Genomic DNA, 20,216 nt, shown 5'->3' on the forward strand with positions numbered 1-20,216 from the left:
CTGTCATATAAGTTACTATTTTGGTAGAGCACTGAAGACACTTAAGAAAGATAAAAAAAGAGATTCTAAGTATATTTTTTTAGGGCTGTTTTTTTGTTGTTAGCGAAGCCTGTTATAAGAAGTGACAATTGCTTTAGCATTTTCACTTTGGGTATGTAGGATAACATTGAATTCTAAATTACAATGTATTTTATGGTAGATTGTTCATCTCATATAGGAGTGTACAGAGCTGACAACAAAACCTGAATACCTTTACAAAATTGCTGAAGGACTAACTTTTCAGCTACTCTCTACTCTCCAGGTTTTGGTCAGCTTGGCATCAGGCAGCTCCATCAGACTGAGAGACCCCTAGTAGTTTACACAATAAGAAAAATAGTTATCTATTGAAATACTGTGATTATATTATGGCAGGTTAGGAATCAATTAGATCTACAAGGTAACAACATCTGGATTGGTAGTGATAAACAACTGGGAAGTGGCCTAAAAGCACCAATTTCTTGGCACTTGGATCTAGAATCCTGTTCCTTAATTTACATTTGTGTTTAGATCTTCAAAACATCTTCTTATGTTGTATTCTGTTTTTTCTCTGTTCTTTGTCCCCTTGTCTTGCCTACAGGAATCAGTACGTATGTTCTCTTTCTTGTGTTTTTTTGTTTTGTTTTGTTTTTTTTTATTGTGCTTTTTCCAGTAGATGATGTTCACTGCTTGCCACCAAACCTTCTGCATGGTCTTCCACATTTCTCATTCATCAAAATAATCCAGTAGTTTGATTATTTTTGAAGGCTCTGAGATAAAGTGTCTTGGTAACTAGTCTCACTTATGAAACCTTAAGAAACATCTTGAAGGTTTGGTATCAGTGTCTGGGTTAGTATTCAGAAACTAGATACACGGACTGTCATGCTTTATCTAAGCAATATCCAACTTCTTAATAATTATTTCCCTTCAACCTACATTCTTTTGGTAAAATCTGATTTGTGCCTTTCACAGTCATCCACACAATCCCATACCCTCATGCTAAACAAGTGCTGCAATCCTTACATCTTCAGAACTGTCAGAGAGAGGATATGGTTCACTAGTTGTATGTTGAAAGGCAAAAAAGTCATTTGAAGCTTAAATAAAAAGAGAGAAAAAAGATCTCTTTGTAAAACCATTAAGTTCACTTGAAAAAAAAAATAAAAAAAATATATATATATTTACAGTTTAGTGCCACATTTTTGATCTGCTTTCAATATGCATACAGAATTTTAAGCTTCTGATCAGAATTAAAACATCTTGTAGTTGTTGCCATTTTAGTTAATTTATGAATTGACATCAAGTTAATTCAAGAATTAACTATAGTCCTCTAGCCCTTTTGCAGAAGTTACTAATGGAAACTAACAAGTTTTCATTAATCTAGCATATTTCTTCAAAGCTACAGTTAGAAAAAGCAAGTAAATGCTTAGTGCATAACTGTATTAATGCTATAGCAAATATTGTCCATTAGTGTCACCCTGACCTGAGGCATAGTTACTGCTTCAAAATCCTGCTTTAACATCTGTATTTGCTACTATTGCTAAATTATCTTAATTCTAAATGTTCTTAAATGGTCTTATTTTGTTCAGGTAGCTTCCTAGTCAGTGTATATCTCATAGTAATAGCATGTAATATTGCCTGAGTATTTATGCAGAATTTTCTTGATTATTTTTTTATTGCAATTTATAATTATTGTCTGGCATCACTTTAAAATTCTGCCTTGTTCTTTCTTATGAAGTTGCTGATGCAGATTCCAGCATAAAACACCTAGAAAAAGAAGCAGACCGCTTACTAGATAAACTCAAGCCAATCAAAGAACTTCAGGATAACGTAGGGAAAAACATTTCTCAGATAAAAGAGCTGATAAACCAAGCTCGGAAGCAAGCTAATTCGGTAAGCCCTTTTTCTCCATGAGATTACCTTTTGAATTTTGTTAGGATTTTATTTTTGAATTTTCTTTTCCATGAGCTGAATTCTTTCTAATTCTGAAAATGTGTAAAGAAAGCAAGGAATGGAATATAATTTCTCAGATAAGCAGAGAATATTCCAATAATTTTCACTCTGTGTCTTGTTTCTTCATTTAAAATGCACCCTAGTTAAACAGATGACATCTGTAGGAATGATTATGGAAAAGATATTATTTAAGAAGTACTGTGAGTGAGAGTACAACAGGAGAATCACCACATCATCGTTTGTTGTGAAAACAAAAATATTTGTTGTTGTTTTTTGTTTTGCCTCAACACTGATATTAAGCCCCTATTTTCATTTCAGGGAACTTACATTACCTGAGAATGTGGAGTTCTGATAAATCAAACTTGGTTTAAGAGTGTATTTCAATTTGGCTGTTGAGTGTGGTATCCATCTCCCTGATTCAGTAATATTCCAAACTTGATGATCAGCTGGATAATACCAGGTTATTCAGCTTGTGACACAGTGTAACAAGGTGAAAAAAAGAGTTCTTGAAGATGGTACATAAGGAAACTTCCTGAAAAAGAGATTAGGAAACAAAACCTTACAGAATAATAGGAGCCCAGGAAGGAAGTATATAGCATATACACAATGAGATTTGTTCACGATATAAAGACAGGTTATAGTGATTAAATTGTTTTCTTCTTATGTTTGTCTTCTGTCTGAAGGCTTCAAAATAATTACTTGCTCAGCATTTCTGAGTTAAAAAAGTAACGTTTGGTCATAGAATGGATCTCCTTTTTGACAAAGCTTACCATAAGCAAAAGTCACCTTTTTACTGAGTCTACCATTATTTGCATCTACTCTAATACATAAACATGTCTAGCTGGAATTGAAATACCATTGGACTGTCATTATGTCTATGTTGGCAATATGAAAGCAAACAGTATACTGTTTTTTATCTGTGCTCAGAGCCTGAGGAAACTAACACATATGTCCAAATGCATATGTCACCTGAGCTGTGGAAATGAAACCTAGTAAAGAATACCAACTCCATCAGGGGCTATGATATAACAGCAATACATAACTGTTGGTTTAAACAAAAAAAAAAAAAAAAAAACACGGTAGGAGTATTAAATTAGCATAATCAAAGATATTGCAAGGAAAAAATAGATCTTCCTGTCTACCCCAAAGCAGTGTGCTGTGATTCCTTCAGGAGCACAGGAGCACTGCATATTTTCCTGGCATTATGTCCTAGTTATAGGTTATCTCCACTGTCAGAATTCCCCTGCTGCTTGTGTTAGACCAGTTAATCTTCTAGCTATTTTAATCCATACAGTTTGTCCTTTCACACCTGAATGCCAGAAAGAGCTTTTATTGCCTTTTAATCAAAATATAAGAAACAATCCCAAAAAGAAAATTCCATTTCTGCCTCCTGTATATATCCAAGCAACTCCCTGCTACATGTAACATGGAAATGGTAAGGAAGAATAAAAAAAATATATACAAAATAATAATTTTAAAACAACAACAACAACAAAAAAAACAGTTATTTAGAAGCCTCTTAAGTTACTTCTGTAATAATAAGCAGCAAACTGAATTATTTCTGCTCTGGTTTTTTTTTTTTTTTTGAAGATCAAAGTGTCCGTGTCTTCTGGAGGCAATTGTATTCGCACATACAGACCAGAAATAAAGAAGGGAACATACAACACTGTCATTGTCAATGTGAAGACTGTAGTTGCTGACAATCTGCTTTTTTACCTTGGAAGTGCCAAGTTTGTAAGTGTATCTCCTGCTTTTCATGTCAGCGTTGCTCAATCAAATCAGATTACTGACAAACACAGAAGATGAAAAAGGCTTATTTTTTCCTCCTCAAGGCTTCAGAGCAATAATTGAGGGCCTATGATAAACCAGACATTTACTGTCTTTAGTATTAACATAAGGACTTCTAAAATACAATCAGTAAATATTTTTTTGTATTTTTAATTAGATATGAAATCAGAGTTCTGCATGAACTGTGTTAGAGCTTTAAAATTCACAGTGCAACGAGTAAACTTTGCACTGTTGTAGGTTGTAGGTTTTCCCTTGGGAAAGAAGTAGCTAATCATCTTGCATCTGTCAAAGCTCGAATTTATTGTAATTTTCAGTCACGTCTACAACTGCAAGCATAATGATGATGAATGATTCCGTTTCCCATGAGCACTCTAGAATAATCAATAATAATTCTGTAAATGGGAAAAACATTCTATTTCTAACATTTTGAACTATATATTTTATTTACCTAATACAGAATGAAGAGGCTAGATGGTATCATATGTTAGCCTAGAATCCTGACATGTTTCTGCCATCCAATGGCTGTTTTACAAATAATGTTTGTCTCAGTTAAATCCTTCTCTTAGTGCCTACAATATTAACACTTCTGCATGTTTAGCAGCAATTTGCTGCATATCACTAACACCAGTCATTTGTCATCTTTGACTTATTTGAACCAAGGAAAGCAGGGAAAGAACAATCCGATTCTTAGTCACTGTTAGAGTTATTTTCCATACTTTATTATATATGGGTTTATGATACTCTGTTCTGATGCCTTCTGAAATGGGAAGAGTTCTGGAGAGCTTCCTTTAATCAGAGTATGATATTGCTTCTATTTTCATATTTTCTATGTAGACTGACTTCTTGGCCATAGAGATGCGCAAAGGCAAGGTGAGCTTCCTGTGGGATGTGGGATCTGGTGTTGGACGGGTAGAGTATCCAGATCTGACCATTGATGATGGGTTTTGGTACCGGATTGAAGCCTCTAGGCAAGTATACATTGCCTATATATTTCACTTCCAAAGTTTTATTTCCTAAAAAAAAAAAAAAAAGGCTAAATTAAGCAAGTTCTGTTTCCAGTCCACTCTCCATGGGTTTACATGTCTCGGGTTTATGGAAGTATTTGCTACGTCTGAAACATCTAATTTTAAAACAAGATGTTCTCGTAAATACGAGAAATGGTAGGCTGGTTTAGTGGAAACTTTTGAACCTACACCCAATAGTACTAAAAGTGAATACTACAAATGCTATTGAAATATTAATTGTTCTGTATCAAGAATTTATTTTCATAATGTATTTCCCTTCTAATGTCAACAATCTATGACTGCTTCTATTCCCTTCTTCTTACCTATTAGTCTATAAACTACCTATCACTCTTCTTCAGCTAGCATACTTTAAAAATCAGTACAGGATTTGACACACAAAAAGATAACTACTATTCTTTCCACCTTCAATTTCAAAGAGTAGCACAATTTCTGAATGTCACATCTTGATACAATACTGCAAATGAGTGGTCTGTCATACATCAGCATCTTGATTCTTACTCAAAATGCCTTTTCCATAGCTGGAATGTCTCTTCAGACTGGAGGTATTTTAAAAGATAAAGCTTATGAAAAAATCAAGGATAAAATATTCTGGAAACTGTACTTTGTACTTCTATGAGATCAGTTTTGAATGCTTTTGAGCTTTAGTAATATGAAATCATAGAATGGTTTGGGTTGGAAGGTACCTTAAAGACCATCAAGTTCCAACCCTCCTTCCCCCACCAGACCAGGTTGCCCAAAACCCCATCCAGCCTGGCCTTGAATACTTCCAGGGATGTGGAAGTATTGCTTCTCTGGGAAACTTGTTCCAAGGCTTCACCACCCTCCGAGTGATGAATTTCTTCGTTATATCTAATCTAAACCTACCCTCTTTTAGTTTAAAGCCATTATGCCTTGTCCTATCCTGACAAAGAGTCCCTCCCCAGCTTTCATGTAGGCCCCCTTTAGGTACTGGAAGGCCACTGTAAGGTTTTCCCAGTCTTCGCTTCTCCAGGCTGATTTTGAACTCCAAATCCCTCAACCTGTCTTCATAGGAGTGGTACTCCAGACCTTTGATCATATTCATGATCATGATCATGATCATGATCAAATATAAATACATTAATATTCAAATTTCACATTACTTACTTGAATCCTGTATTTTCCATTTATATAGAACAGGTATTACATAAGGTATTATATTTACAGCATAAGGATAGATAACTATATTCTTTATCCTCTATTTATGAACAAATCTTAATAATTCAGGTGACATCATCTATATTGCGATCTGATATGAAGCTAGTTCTTGTTGCATCCATACATGTTAATTTCACATCGTATTAAACATAGAAGTGATAGTACAGTCAGACAATGAGAGAAAGAAAATCATTCTAATTCCAGTTACATCCATAGGTCTGAGAGGAGGAAATGGCATCCAATTTAAATAATTTATTGAAATCACAGAAATCAGGCATTCAGAGCGGATAAATAAATAAAATTATGGTACTTGCTCTTGAAGCTGGCTTAATGAAGCCTTATTGCTTGGAAAATGCAAACTGTGGTACAATAGGAATTGTTGAAGTCTTTGTCATTTCATATTATGGATAGTAAAGCAGATTCATGACACAGTAATGCCAAACTTAAGGCTGCTTCAGCAGAATATGGAGCCAGGACATGGTATGAAAATTCACACATCCAACAAATGCACATTGCCTATTAGACTGCTTATTCTGGATATATAGGGTGTGTATGCCATTAGTTTTAAACAAACTGCTGGATCAGCAATTTGGAACAATTACAGCTGCACAAATTTGAAGTACAGAGCATCATTCAGGAGAATTACATTGCAGAGTCATTAGTTGGATTTGTGGGATCAAGACAAAAGAACTCAGGACTGATTTTGTATTCTTAAGGCAGACTTCATAAATAACGTACCTTACTGAAGATTTTCCATCTTCGAACGTTTTAGTCCATTTGATAATTCTCCTTGGACTCCCTTCAGAAGCTGTAGGACTGTTTTACTTATCTCATTCACTCACATTTTTTCTCTAAATTTCTACTCAGTTGCAGCTACAGATTTTTTTCAGCAACCTGTAAGCTGCCAGAACAGCCAGAGCAGGGCATCCACTTAGAGGGGGGACATAAAATGAAATTTTGGCCTTGCTGAATTTTGCCTTGGATTTCAGTGGCAACACGCATTGACACATGTTAATAATGATATGGTAGGTTTAAAGGTTTTCACAGCAGTTTTTAATCAAGGATCCCAAAAGGCCATGTGAAAATGTGGTAGCACAAAGGTCACGAAATTCTCAAAATCATTCAGTATATTGAGTGAAGTCTAAATATGAAACAGCTGACTGTTGAATAATGATCAGGGATACTCAGTTCAGTTAACTTCTGGGCCAAATTTTCCCATTTGTTAAGACCAATTTAATAATTACTGCATCTGTTTTTCTCAGAGGCTTTTAATTTTTCTCTCCTTTTTATTTAAAGTATACTAATACTTTGCATGTTATTGTATATACAGAGGTTATCAAATAAATATTTTAAACTTTATTTGTATGGAATTGAAGTAAAATTTATTTATTCCTTTAGTGCAGCATATGCCTATGGAATAAGCAATTCCCTATACTTTGATGGTATAGGAACTTAACTATCACAGAGTTACTTACCTGTTAGAGAGGCAAATCTTACCAAGAGCTACAATCTATCAAAGTGTCAATTAATGAAGGAAAATATGGCATAAACAGTTTGCAACAAAAAGATTTGAGGCAAGCTTACAACATGCAAACTGTCACTTTTGTGTGAACCTTCAAATACATGCTAGAGTATTTTTGAGGCTCTCTAGATCAGTGAAACAATGTCACTTGACTTCAGCAGGCTTCAATTAGGAGCAGAATCTGATTAGCCGTGATTTTAATCAAGTGCACTCTAAGTATTATCATTGTTAATGACAGAGTTTAGCAGCATCCTTCTTTTAAGGACGAAAGACAGTTGAATCAGAAGTTCATAGTAAACACATCCAGCCCAGCTCAGAAATAATTCAGTCATAAACTACTGTCGCAAATCTAAGTCATACTTTCTAGTAAAGGTTTTATTTGCTCTCAGGGGACCAAGGAGCGAAGATTTCTTCATGGTATTCTGTAATCTAATGCTGATGACTTGCAAAAGTCATCTCATTTGCATCATGCATCTCCTAACGAGTATATACTGCATGCATGCTATTGTAATTTATTTTTTTTCAGATGATCAGCCACTCAGCACTGGTACATCTTTAATCCACCAGTTTTGCAAGAACTGATTCTGACTAGAACAGTATTTTCTAACCTGATAACTTGTCGTACATCGGACACAAATGTCATTTTGCTGTCAAGGTAGCCAAGTTCCTTCTTCAAGCTCAGTTGTCCTCCCTAAATAAGATAGAATTATTTATGGAAGAGACCCTGTCATTATCCTTTCAATTTGTCTGAAGATTAAAGACACCCATGCTATTTGTGACATATTAAGCACCCTAAAAAGCGTCGATCTGCTGAGTGACTTCTGTTTTATTTCACTTGGATGCTTTTAAACTAGTTTCACTGAATCGTGATTTCAGCACAATAGAGATTGAAAGTGCTAATGACTTTCTTTCAGAGAGCATAAGCAGTTCAGTAAAAGTCTCTAGTAACTGTTAGCCTTTCAATAATTACTACATTGAGAACTGTATTTTGAAGTCCATTAGAGGGCTTCGCATCAATAAACTTAGGAAAAACAAAATCGAAATTTGGAATTTCTGTTGCATAAAAAAAAAGTATCTAATTAGCATTCAGTTGATTTAGGAATACAAGGTAAAATATTGTCATTAAACGGAGTTTGCAACAACAACAAATCATTTAGAAGACCGTGGATTGCTTTAGCCCACTACTTTAAAATGATTGGGAGTAATTCTGTGTTCACATACCACAGATGTCATTTAGGAGATTCCCTGAAAGTCACATGTATGTTATTTCCAGCATTGCCAGATCAAGCTAGAAGTGACTGAAAAGTTCCTGTATTTCACTGCAAATGTGTGGTTTTCACATTGAAAGCCTTGATATCCCTGTCTCCAGGGCAGACAAGATGGCATGGATTCAAGAAGATATTTCCCATTGGATGGAAATCCTCAAAATAATTTGCAACCCTGCTTCACAGTTCAGGAAAAATTTATCATGACTGACACATGACTGTCAGACTGTCACAACTAAATGAAAACCTTTTCTCTTTTTTTTTTCTTTGAATTACTTATTTCCAGTTATATGATATTTCATAAGACAACTCTCAATTTCTTCTGTTTTTTGGGTGATAGGTTCTGATCCAAAGGAATTTCTGAAGAAGTTGTTTGTTTGTTTGTTTGTTTGTTTGACATAAAATACATAGTTTTCCATGATTTTACCATTCTCTAGAGCCCTGGTCCAGCATACTTTCTAAGTGCAAAGATTATGTAAGTACGGGATAGCAGTCATCTTTCAGCTTATTCACTAGCCTAACCTATGCATTCTTCCATTAATTAAGTAAAGCTTCATTTAAGAGAAATGACAGGTTTTCATGAAGTTATGCTTTTAACTTTTAGTTTACTTGCAACTTCAATGCCCCAAGCCAATCTTTTTTTTTTTTTTTTTTTTTTTTTCTAATTAGACAAAAAAGGAATTTTTCATCTTTACATGAAGCAAAGTTTGGGAGTTTAGAAAACAAAAGATGTTTTTGTTTGTTTGGATGTATGTTTTACTTTCTAGCTGTGACTTACTATCTTTAGAGGGCAGGTGTGCAACTTTTTAGTCTAGAAAAACTACATATGGGGTTTTTTTTGGTGAATTTTATCAGCTTTATTTAATCACTTTTCTTTCTTTCCTTGGAAACAAAATGTAGGCAAACTCATAGATATCTGTTTTATGAAAAAAAATCTGTCGTGTTTTTTGTTGTGTTTTGTTTGTTTGTTTGTTTTAGCTTGAGAACAGGTAGTGTTTAATTTTTAGAGTATAAATAAGTAGCCAAAAAAATACAGCAGGTCACCTAAAAAAAAAAAGTATAGTCACTCTTCACAGGTATACACTCACTGTAAACTGATATGGAAAAATAAAATAAGCTTTATTTAAAAGTGTACATGTATTTCTATACTAATTATCAAGCATATATGTCTTAAAAGTTCTCTGTAATGATGAATCTTTCAGTGCTGTTTGGAGTTGCAGGATAAGGCATCTGTGTTAGGAATTTCCAGATTAACTTGGCAATGGTCATGTGAAATCTGACATCCTATTAAAAATGAGATAAAGCAGCCATTTCCAAAGTTTCCATCCATAAATTCACAGTACATGGTCTCCCTCTGCCTACCTCATCTCCCAGCCACTGCTCCACCACATTAATGAACATACTAGGTACTTCATCTGCACATGATAGGATTTGACTCGCTTATTTCTATAATCATATGATGGCCTGATAAGAAATTATGTGAGTTGGTTGTGCTCCAACTGTCTGAGAGGAACCAATAATTTGTGGTGTGGCCATAAATGCCTAATAGTTTACTTCAGAGTAAAAGCTACTATCCGTACCTAAAAGATAGTAAAATATTATGGAAGTTAACTGCAAGGGATTCAAAATTATTCAAAGTCTTTCAAATACCTTTCAATATACCTGAATCATCTCTCTCCACATTCTGTTCCTTCTGTTGTAAAACTCCAGCAGCCAATTCTTTCCATGCCAGGCACTATATTAACATAACGACCTAATGAGTAGAAAAAGAACTGCTGCAGGTACTATTAACAATTTATTGTTACTTTATTGTTACTGTTATCATCAGTATTTGATGTGGTTTGTAGAGAACAATACCAACCACTGTGCCTGTTTGTGCCTGTTTGAGAAGCAGAGAGCTCCACTGTAGAAAGTACAAAATCTGTGCATCACAGTGAAGCAAACTGAAGTACTTTGTCACTTGATCATTCATTTTATTGCAAAAATAACCTAATAACCTAATAAATCTTACAAAATTCAAAAATTTAATTTGGATCCTTGCCTACCTCATTTGTTACGTCAAGAAACAATTACTGAAGTCTAATTTCATCACAACATTGGAGAAAAAAAATGGTTTCTTGTTTTAGTTAATGAAAGTTCCATTTCATCTGTATATTGAATTTTTTGCATAAGGGGGATAGAAGTGAAGAAAAAATAAATATATAAAAAGCTGTTTTTACCTTACAAAGACAAAAGAGTCTATTCACTTATATCACAATTAAACATATAGAGACGTGTATTACTGACTTGTATTCAAAGATGCCATCCAAAACAGACTCGTTACTGTATTTGATATAACTATTGACTCTGTGTGCCTTATTTATTTTGTTCAAATGTCCAGGACTGGGAAAAATGGTACTATATCAGTGCGAGCCCTAGATGGTCCCAAAGCCAGCATTGTGCCTGCCACATTCAGTGCTGTCTCTCCACCTGGATATACCATTCTGGATGTAGATGCTAATGCTATGCTGTTTGTTGGAGGCTTAACTGGAAAAATAAAGGTAATGTTTATAGAATGGAAAAATAAAGGTAAAATACAGCACTTGTGTATTAAATGATTATTTATGTGGACGCTTTTCATTATTTCTTACAGTAAAAATGGTAAAAATAGTGTGTTGGAGTCATTGTAGGAAGTGCTTTAGTAGCACATGTGCTCTTGAAAGATTATTAGGATTTGCCTAGAGATGTAGTTGTGAAAACCTGAAGTTTCTCTGCCTATCCTGTAACTTCTGATCAGAAGCCTGGTGGCTGGCTGCAGTGGTCCATTAGTTGTTTAGCCCAAACAACTAATTCCCGCTGGGTAGCTGGATGCTTTGCCTTTGCATTGCTGTTCCAACAGGACATAGTCCATAGTGACAGGAAGTAATTTCTGTTTCCATACATTCCTGGTCTCCTAACAATGCATGTAACAATATATATTCCTTTGCATTCAGTATTTTTTTTCATGTATCTGCAGTATTGCTTCCTCCTTTGCAGTCTACTTCATGTCTACTTCATGTGTTTTGCTTTATTTTCTTAATTTTTATTCCTGGTTTTCTGCTGTGCAACCTTTCTTTTAAACTGCTACCTGCATCTGATCCCTGATCTATTTTCTCTTTCTTTTGCCCATTTATTTTTCTGGTGACTGCTTGCACATTGCTTAACTTAATGGGAATGAATATAAGATTTATGCCAAATAAAAAGAATGAAAATCTTTTGGTAAAAATGTTCTCCAATAAGTAGCAATTAATATATATGTTCCAGTGAAATTCTTTACAAAACTAGTTTGTTCCTAATCACTATTTTGATATATTTTTTTTAATGTTGAACATCTTAACATTATCAAAAATAACAGAATAAAAAGAAATAAAAAAAATAATAAAAAAAGGAAAAAAAAAAAAAAAAACGTTAAAACATTCCCAATCGGTGAACTAAAGGAACTTTTTTTGAACTAAAGTTTTTACGTGGCCTTGAAAATTGAAGTAGCACGATATTTTATGGTTCAACTTTCTATATTTTAGAAATTTCAGCTTTCTAGATTGTTCTGGTCTATGTATATAGATGTTCCCATTCAGAGGGGAAACACCGAACTATTTGGCTGCATATACCACTTTTCAAGACAGAGAAAATAAGAGGATACAAGATAAATAGAAAATGTAGATTCTACTTACTTGAAATCAGTGTCTTGTAGTCAGCTTTATCTTAAAACATAGCCATACATTTTGGAGCACAGTCATTTTCAAACTTGCACAAATTCATAGCTCATTATGTATGAGAGAGCAAACTTTGTCATCTTTTCCTATGTTCTCAGCGCAGCCTGGTTTGCTCTCCACCTTCCAGCTTTCTATCTACAACTAAAGGTGTTTGCTTTCTTCTGTGAGCCATAAACAAGAACCCTTGAAACATATTTCTACAAATTACTGAATCATCAGTTGCTAAAAGCAGCTCTGTACTGCAGAGATCAGCGACCCTTACAAATGAGAATGGCCTCATTGGTTCTCTGTACTCTATACCTCTGATCTGCTTTCTCAAAGGCAATAGAAATAAAGCAGGAGGAGGTGGTTTATCTCCCACACCTAATAATTCTTCTCAGCTTTCTTACATTCTTGGTTATTATTTTTTTTTTATGTTCAATAAGTGATAGTTTCTACTGCTGTTTTCACCAGTAACAAATTTAATTACATTGGCATTATGTCTCATTTATTACTTGCCATAATAACTCAGTGGAATAAACACTCCACTGAGCAGAATTGGGACTGTTCATTGCTTGCAGTGTTTTATATAGCTATAATGACCAAAGACTCAAATGCACACAAGTCCATAGAGTCTATGGGGATGTTTATGCCTACCCAACTCTCAGAGACTGATTGATAGCTCATGAAGATAGACTGGATAAATCAGGTAACAATCATAACTGCCAGAATTATGATTGAAAAAAATAATTTCATTGTTCCACATTTAGAAAACCACTTGAGACTTTGGTTAATAAATTATTTAAATTTCTTTGAATCAGTTGAGACTGTAGAAAATAAGTGGTTGAGTGTTTTTTGGCCTGTTATCTTTGGGTGATCCACTGGAGGAGTCATGAAACTTCAAACTCAAATGCCAACCCAAACTCAAGTCTTAATTGAATTCTATTTTAAATTTCACTTGTGAGTTAGCAGAGCACAAGTGGGGCAAGTACTGAAGTATAATAACACGATTTATATATGCACAGGTCTAGAACATCAAAATTCCAGAGATTTGACAGGAATTCTACTTGGAAAAAAAATCTTATGTTTCCTTTAAGAATCAAGAGAATCAGAAATATTTCAGTAATACAGCAACTGCTGTTCTGTTTCATGGCATAAAGTAGTCTTGTGCCTAGTCCAAACTTCCGAAGCAAAGCTGTCACATTAGGCTAATAAAAAAGTATGTTTTACTTGAAGTCATCTCTACGTTTAAGTTTTATAAATATTTTATTGTTACATAAAGCGCTCTTAGTATTTGCAGCCTCACGGTAGAAAAAGTGCAGCAAAGGTGTAAAAAAAGAGTGATCGTATCTATTATTCGAGTAACCAGGCCCCAAAGCTGGCACCTACCACTCCAACAAAATATCAAACCCCCTAACAAAGGTCATCTTACTTAATTTAGGTTGGGTTTCAAAATATTTAATGTTATATATGATGCCTAATATTTCAGTTTTATTATCTAATATTATTAGTATTTATTTGGAGTTTTACTTATTATTTAAATACTAACATTATTTGAATAGCACTCAGTCAACAAGAATTACTTAATGATGAAGCTTCATGAAGCTGTATTTAAGAAAAAGTTAGAAATATAAAAATGGCAAATAATCTCTAGAGGGAAAAGGGTTCAAAGGCTCTTGATGAACCTTGTTAAACACAAGAGCTTGGGACATAGTAATGTAGTAGTAATATCTGAATCCTTTACTGAATGCTTTTCTTTCTTGCTTTAGTTAGATACAGTGAGGCACAGGTGGATACTGAGCATACTTCAGCATGTAAGACAGTTCTAGGATCAAGAGTGAGGTACAGTACTGAACCAGAACAGAAACTATGGATGCTGCAGAAAATCAGATGCCAAATGAATAATAAAAAAAAATAATAATAAAAATATATAACTTTTTTTTTTTTGAATGCTTGTTATCGTATGGTAGATTTGTCAAGTTCACAAAATGAAGTGTTAAACTAAGAATCTTTTCTAAAACTTTGAATGTTTTGGACATCTGTCAAGGTCACTGATATCTTTTAAATCTTTTCATATTATTGGGCTTTGGGCTACATGATCAGATAGGCATTAGATTTGTCCTTGGAGTTTCAGCTAAATCCCTTTTTGCAAATTTTTTTGCAATGTATTCAGAAAGAATGCAGTTCTTTTCAGTTTTTCAGTTTAAAAAAAAAAACAGTTTTTAAAAAACATCTTTCATTTGACTTGAGTAGTAGAAGACTATGATGCATAGATGTCATGATTTTCTCAGAAGTGACATTAAGTTCATACTTGTTACTAATTAAAACCTTCTCAATTACCCTGGGAAATATCAGCAGCACATTAAGTCTTTTGAGTCATACTTTTGCTTGAATATTTTCAAGTTGCACTTCTTCATATTCTCTTGCAAGATCTTAATATTTGTAATCACCATGTGGAAAACAGCAGGTGCTTGTCTATCTCAAATAGCTAAATATATAGATTTTCAATCAGTTCATATTGATGAAGTGAAATTTAAATGAAACCAGGTATTTTTAGAAAGATCTTTATTAGGTGAGTACTCTGTGTACTGCCATGTAGTACCATAGTACCATGCCATGGTACTATGGTATGTACCATGTAGTACCATACTAAACGAGCATTACCCCCCATGTGTGTGACCCAAGCTTGATGAGATTTGATGTGTTAAAAGTTTTAATCTCATTGCCAGCTGCAATTTTTCAGCATCCAAAATTCAGCATGACCTTTACAGGAGTAGTCAGCTGAGTCCACATTCAGTCTGTTAGCTTGTATGGTCTGCTGAATTTCAAGGCTTTTGAGAAGTACAATAGGAACATTTTGCTAATTGTACTGTGGTCAAGATTCCTCATAGCTCTTTACTTGATGTCTTAAACAAAAACACAGATAGACCTCAAAAAGATTCTACTGTGGGACTACTGCAAGCAGACAGCTTTCCAAAAGGCCAGAAGGCAGATGGTGAGGTAGAACCTAGGGCAGCTTCTCATTCTCCAGGAATCATTCTGCATAGGCCTTCCCCTGGGTCTCAAATAAATGGACTTTTCCATTCTGACTGAAACAAAATTTACCTCATTTTTTTAGCTGTTCAATTGTTCCATAGGATTAAATAGATCAAATATTTCTCATAATATTTAAAATAATAAGAAACATCTTCTGATATTTGTGACTTTCATACTAGTTATTTCATTGAGTTCTAAAGATGTTTGTGTTTTCTGTTACAGAAGTCAGATGCTGTTAGAGTCACCACTTTCACTGGCTGCATGGGTGAGACCTTTCTAGACAGCAAACCCATAGGACTGTGGAATTTCAGGGATATTGAGGGAGACTGCAAAGGGTGTGCTGTCAGGTAGGTAATGCACTGACTGCTTCTTATGCTCCTTTGTGAACCTGTCCGTGGGGATGCTACAGTCTGTTGTAAGCAGCAGGAAATTCTGCAGCAGCCATCAAGTTCCAATGGACAGCTATGAGTTGTACACTAAGCTGAGAGTTGTAGGAAATGAAAAGTTAGATCACAATTATATCAAGCGGTAAAGCAATGGATTTGGTTTGTAATGTGGTCAGTGTCTTTACAGAATTCAGATGGTGTAACAGTGCTGTGATGCAAAGACTCCACCTAATCGGTGGCCGGGATTAGTCAAAACATGAGAGAGTGTGAGATCTACAGTGGGACAGAGTCTGGCACATGGATAGGATTTTGCAGCAGTAGGGTGTGTGCGTGCACATCATGCAGCACGGGGCAGGGTCAGACTCCTCAGAGTGGCATTCACAGCCACCATTGTGAGTGAGTAGAGACACCAAAGGGCAAAGCTGTTTCTTTTCTCAAAAGAGAAACAGATATCCTGTCCTGTCAGTGGCCTGTGGTTCCAGGTAAGGTAGGTAAATGACCCATCTGGACAGGACCAGGAGTCACATATATAGACAGGTTCAGAACTCTTTTCAGGAATTTTTGCAACAAAATAAGTTACTTCCTTTCTGGTGTGACCTTGTCCTTGAAGAGTTGTGACCCTTCCCATTTTCCACTGAGCTAATCTCAAACATGTTTTTGTGCCATATCTCATCGTCAGAAGCCACACTGGTGAGGAACCCCATCCAGAGGCACCACCCTATCCTGTGGCATAGTTCTGGGAATTGTTGTGTAAAGAGTGATTATGCATCTCTCACATCCTGGTTTATAGCTTTCATAGTAACCAATTGCATGGAAGCATCAACTCTTGGTTTTTAGTGAGTTTGGCAGTGTCAGTATATCATATAGCGCTCATGCTGTGTTAAGTAAAATAGCTGTAGACTCGGTCAGAGAGGTTAAGACTAGACTAGTTTTCAAACAAGCAGCCTAGTTAGGCTCTTGATGCTTAGGTCAAAACTTAAGGATTGTGATGATGGATATATGCATTTCAGTTCCAAAGAAGTCGTGGAGATACCTGAACTTCATGTGGATCTCTGCCTAAATTCCACAGAATCACAGAATTGTAGGGGTTGGAAGGGACCTCAAGAGATCGTCAGGTCCAACCCCTCTGCCAAAGCAGGTTCCCTAGAGAAAGCAGGATCCCTAGAGAAATTTAATTTCCTCATTCATTAGTGATAATGTAGATCTACTAGCTTGGAGCTGGGTGAGTGGGAGGAAGATTGATATAAAGAATACTAGACTTTAAATTCGTGAAAAACTGTATTAAAAGCTCCCTTTTGCCTTAACCAGTATCAGAAAGTTCCAGTTCCAGTATCAGAAAGAGTCCAGTTCTCCAGCAAAATCTATTTGCAAAAACTTACTGTTAAATGTAGCTATGTAGGGCAAGAGAGCTACGTTCAACATCATTGTATGTGTGTTAAGTTAAATGCAAAACATGCCCATAGCCAGTATTCCACATGTAGATCCCGTGTTCAACTATAATTATGTTTCTGATTAACTGAAAGATTACTGTCTTGCAGCTGTCTGATCTGTGTGACAGAGATGGACAAGATAAGTCCATCATTAAAAAAAAAATACATTAAACAATCTCAGAGCCTCAATTTTTCTGCTCTTTAATGGCAGGAATGCCAAAAATCTGTGGAGGGACCTCTTGCGGTGTTTGTAGCCTGTGTGTAAACAAAGAATCACAATTTCCAGGGTTTTCACTCTGGGGCCTCCAGAAGTTGTAAAGACAGTAGCAGTAGCAAAACCAAGACATAAATGCTTATTTATACTGAGAATTGCAAAATGACTTGTTATAGAACACAAGAGATGTACAACAGGCCCAAAAGTGCTTTCTTGTTGTACAGTTAGTGAGCTGAGCTGACCTTACAGCCCCACTTATCAGAATGTGGTTTTGATGTAAAATCAAACCAAGTTCAGGAAGACTCCCAAAGACATCTTCTTGCCCCCCTGCTCCTTCCCACTTCCCTCCCCCTCTCTCCTCCACACTGTTTTTTGTTTTTTTCTCTTTTAACCTCACATGGAAAAGGAAACTGGTTGAAATTGCCCCTTTTCAGCCCACAGGTGGCAGATGGTGAAGGGACAGTCCAGTTTGATGGTGACAGCTATGCAGTGGTGAGCCGCCCAATTCGCTGGAACCCTAATATTTCCACAGTCATGTTCAAATTCAGGACCTTCTCGTCCAATGCCCTGATGATGTATCTTGCTACTGAGGACTTGGTAAGAACAACCAATTAACCTCCACACTCCTTACAGATTTCATGCCATCTTTACAATGTCTTCATCATATCATATTCATATCATATCATCTTTACAATGGCTTCAGCATATCATATTCATCATATGAAAACATAGAAATTGAATCTAGCACTGTCCTGGTATGATGCTGTTTGATATCCAAATGACGACAGACAATGTTACCGTGTGCAAGCTGGCTGCCTAGGGTTAACAGACTTGTGAGCACATCCAGTTGTTAGATTCCAGATTTTCTGGAATTATTAATGATTAACACATTTATCCCAAATGTTAACCTGTACAGACATTGCCGATTATATATATACTTTTATAGTTTAAAATATCATAAGAGGAAGCAGGGAGAAGGAGAATATGGAAAGAGAGAACTCTTAGATGGAAGTCCTACTAATCTGTGGAAAAAGTTTGTTTCTAATGTGAGTGGTATTAAAGGGGAACTGGATGGTGCAACAAACAGGATGTGATGGTGATGACGTTTTTAATGAGATTTACAAACTGTTCCTTTTACTGCTAAAAGAGAGACTAGAAACATTAGTTATAATGTTTCTCAGGATAACTCAGGATTTTAATTCATATGCATTATCAAATGTGTGTGGATAATAGGAGAAGTTATAAAAACATCCAGCTGGATTCTCATGTGAATTGGGAGTAACTCAGTTTCAGTATCTCTTATCTAGACTGATTTGTAAGCCTGACTGGGAACAGTGTCCTTTTCTTATCCTCCTTTCCTTATTCTTTTCATATGGGCCAGTAGTTATGAACAGCAGTCCTCAGGGGAAAATAGAACTAACAGCAGACTTTCATACACTTCAGTCCTAGGCGGTAAACACTTAAGTGGATTTTTTAAAAAACTTGCAAAAAGTCATCTGTTGTCACTCAGAAAAGAAAGTGTTTATTTAATGTTATATGCCTCTTACCAAAATGAACAAGAATCATAATTTACATATCTAATCCCTTTCATTAACAGAAGGATTTCATGAGTGTAGAACTCAGTGATGGGCGTATAAAAGTCAGCTATGATCTGGGTTCAGGTACAGCTTCTGTTATCAGCAACCAAAATCATAATGATGGCAGATGGAAATCTTTCACCCTGTCAAGAATTCAGAAGCAAGGTGAGTTCCTGTGTTGTTAACACCATGAGCTTCCCAGTTACCTATCTCATACAGAATCATCTAATTATGGGAAAAACAATGTGCAAAATCTGCGAAATTATGAAATTCTAGTGGTTTAGCAACTTTTACTTAGATTACAGGTATGTCGGGCTGCATCTGAGTGATTACAGTGTCAAACAGGCCTTTTATGATATTCTTTTGAAACAGGTAGCTTATTTTTCATGCATAATTCTGCTTTACAGCTGTGTAAATTGCATTCTAAAAAGCTCCAAAGTGGGGAAATAAAGAAGCTTTTCCATCAGTTCCCTGATGTTGTTCAAAATAATAAAACAAACCTGCATGATTTTTGTTAGGATAGCAATAGCTTTTTTGCTGTACAGTCCTTTCATACTCAGCATATCCCAAAACTCTTTTAAAAGCAATGCATTAAATACTGATAGTACAGTATCTCAGCAGATGAGCACAGCAGCCATTTCGAACAGACTTCTGTGGCACACTATCTTTATGTGCTAAAGTCTCCGTGCCTTCTGAATCTTCTGAATCACCAAGAGCCCCTTAAATATGCTTTTCCTCCTCTGTCCTCTTCAGTGCCAGCTCTCCACCTGACCTTCACATCTCAAATACAGACTCACTCTTGTCATTTAGATGAAGTGGACTTGAGAGCTGGGCAACTAGTCAGAACAACTCTAAGTTCTCACCTCTAGATTTGCTGCACCTTATTTATATTCAATTATCTTGGCCCATACTTAACTCAAAACATATTAATACAATAAAAATAAAATACAATGTCACATAATTGTAATTCATTCATACCATTCAAACATATTATGTGTTTGTATAGAAGATACAGGTATAGAAAATTATTCTTAGTCTATTTACAGTAAGGCACAGCAAAGAAGTCTATCCTCCAGTCAATTCTCTTTCACTCCTGAAAAACAAATAGTTTCAGGTTTTTTA

At 35.4% G+C, this 20,216-nt stretch overlaps 1 protein-coding gene across 12 annotated transcripts in view; it reads left to right on the top strand.

Annotated features, from left to right (window-relative positions):
• LAMA2 (laminin subunit alpha 2) overlaps window positions 1-20,216 on the top strand; it is a 375,103-nt gene that overhangs the window by 324,140 nt on the left and 30,747 nt on the right. For all 12 annotated transcript variants that reach the window (XM_082757554.1, XM_082757553.1, XM_082757545.1 and 9 more), the window contains 7 exons: window positions 1,751-1,905; window positions 3,556-3,699; window positions 4,588-4,721; window positions 11,122-11,281; window positions 15,710-15,834; window positions 17,952-18,114; window positions 19,115-19,259. In XM_082757554.1, the coding sequence (XP_082613680.1) occupies window positions 1,751-1,905; window positions 3,556-3,699; window positions 4,588-4,721; window positions 11,122-11,281; window positions 15,710-15,834; window positions 17,952-18,114; window positions 19,115-19,259 (1,026 nt within the window). The remainder of the gene's footprint in view (window positions 1-1,750; window positions 1,906-3,555; window positions 3,700-4,587; window positions 4,722-11,121; window positions 11,282-15,709; window positions 15,835-17,951; window positions 18,115-19,114; window positions 19,260-20,216) is intronic.

Source organism: Aythya marila (genome assembly GCF_965140915.1).
Source record: "Aythya marila genome assembly, chromosome: 3".
Classification (NCBI taxonomy): domain Eukaryota; kingdom Metazoa; phylum Chordata; class Aves; order Anseriformes; family Anatidae; genus Aythya; species Aythya marila.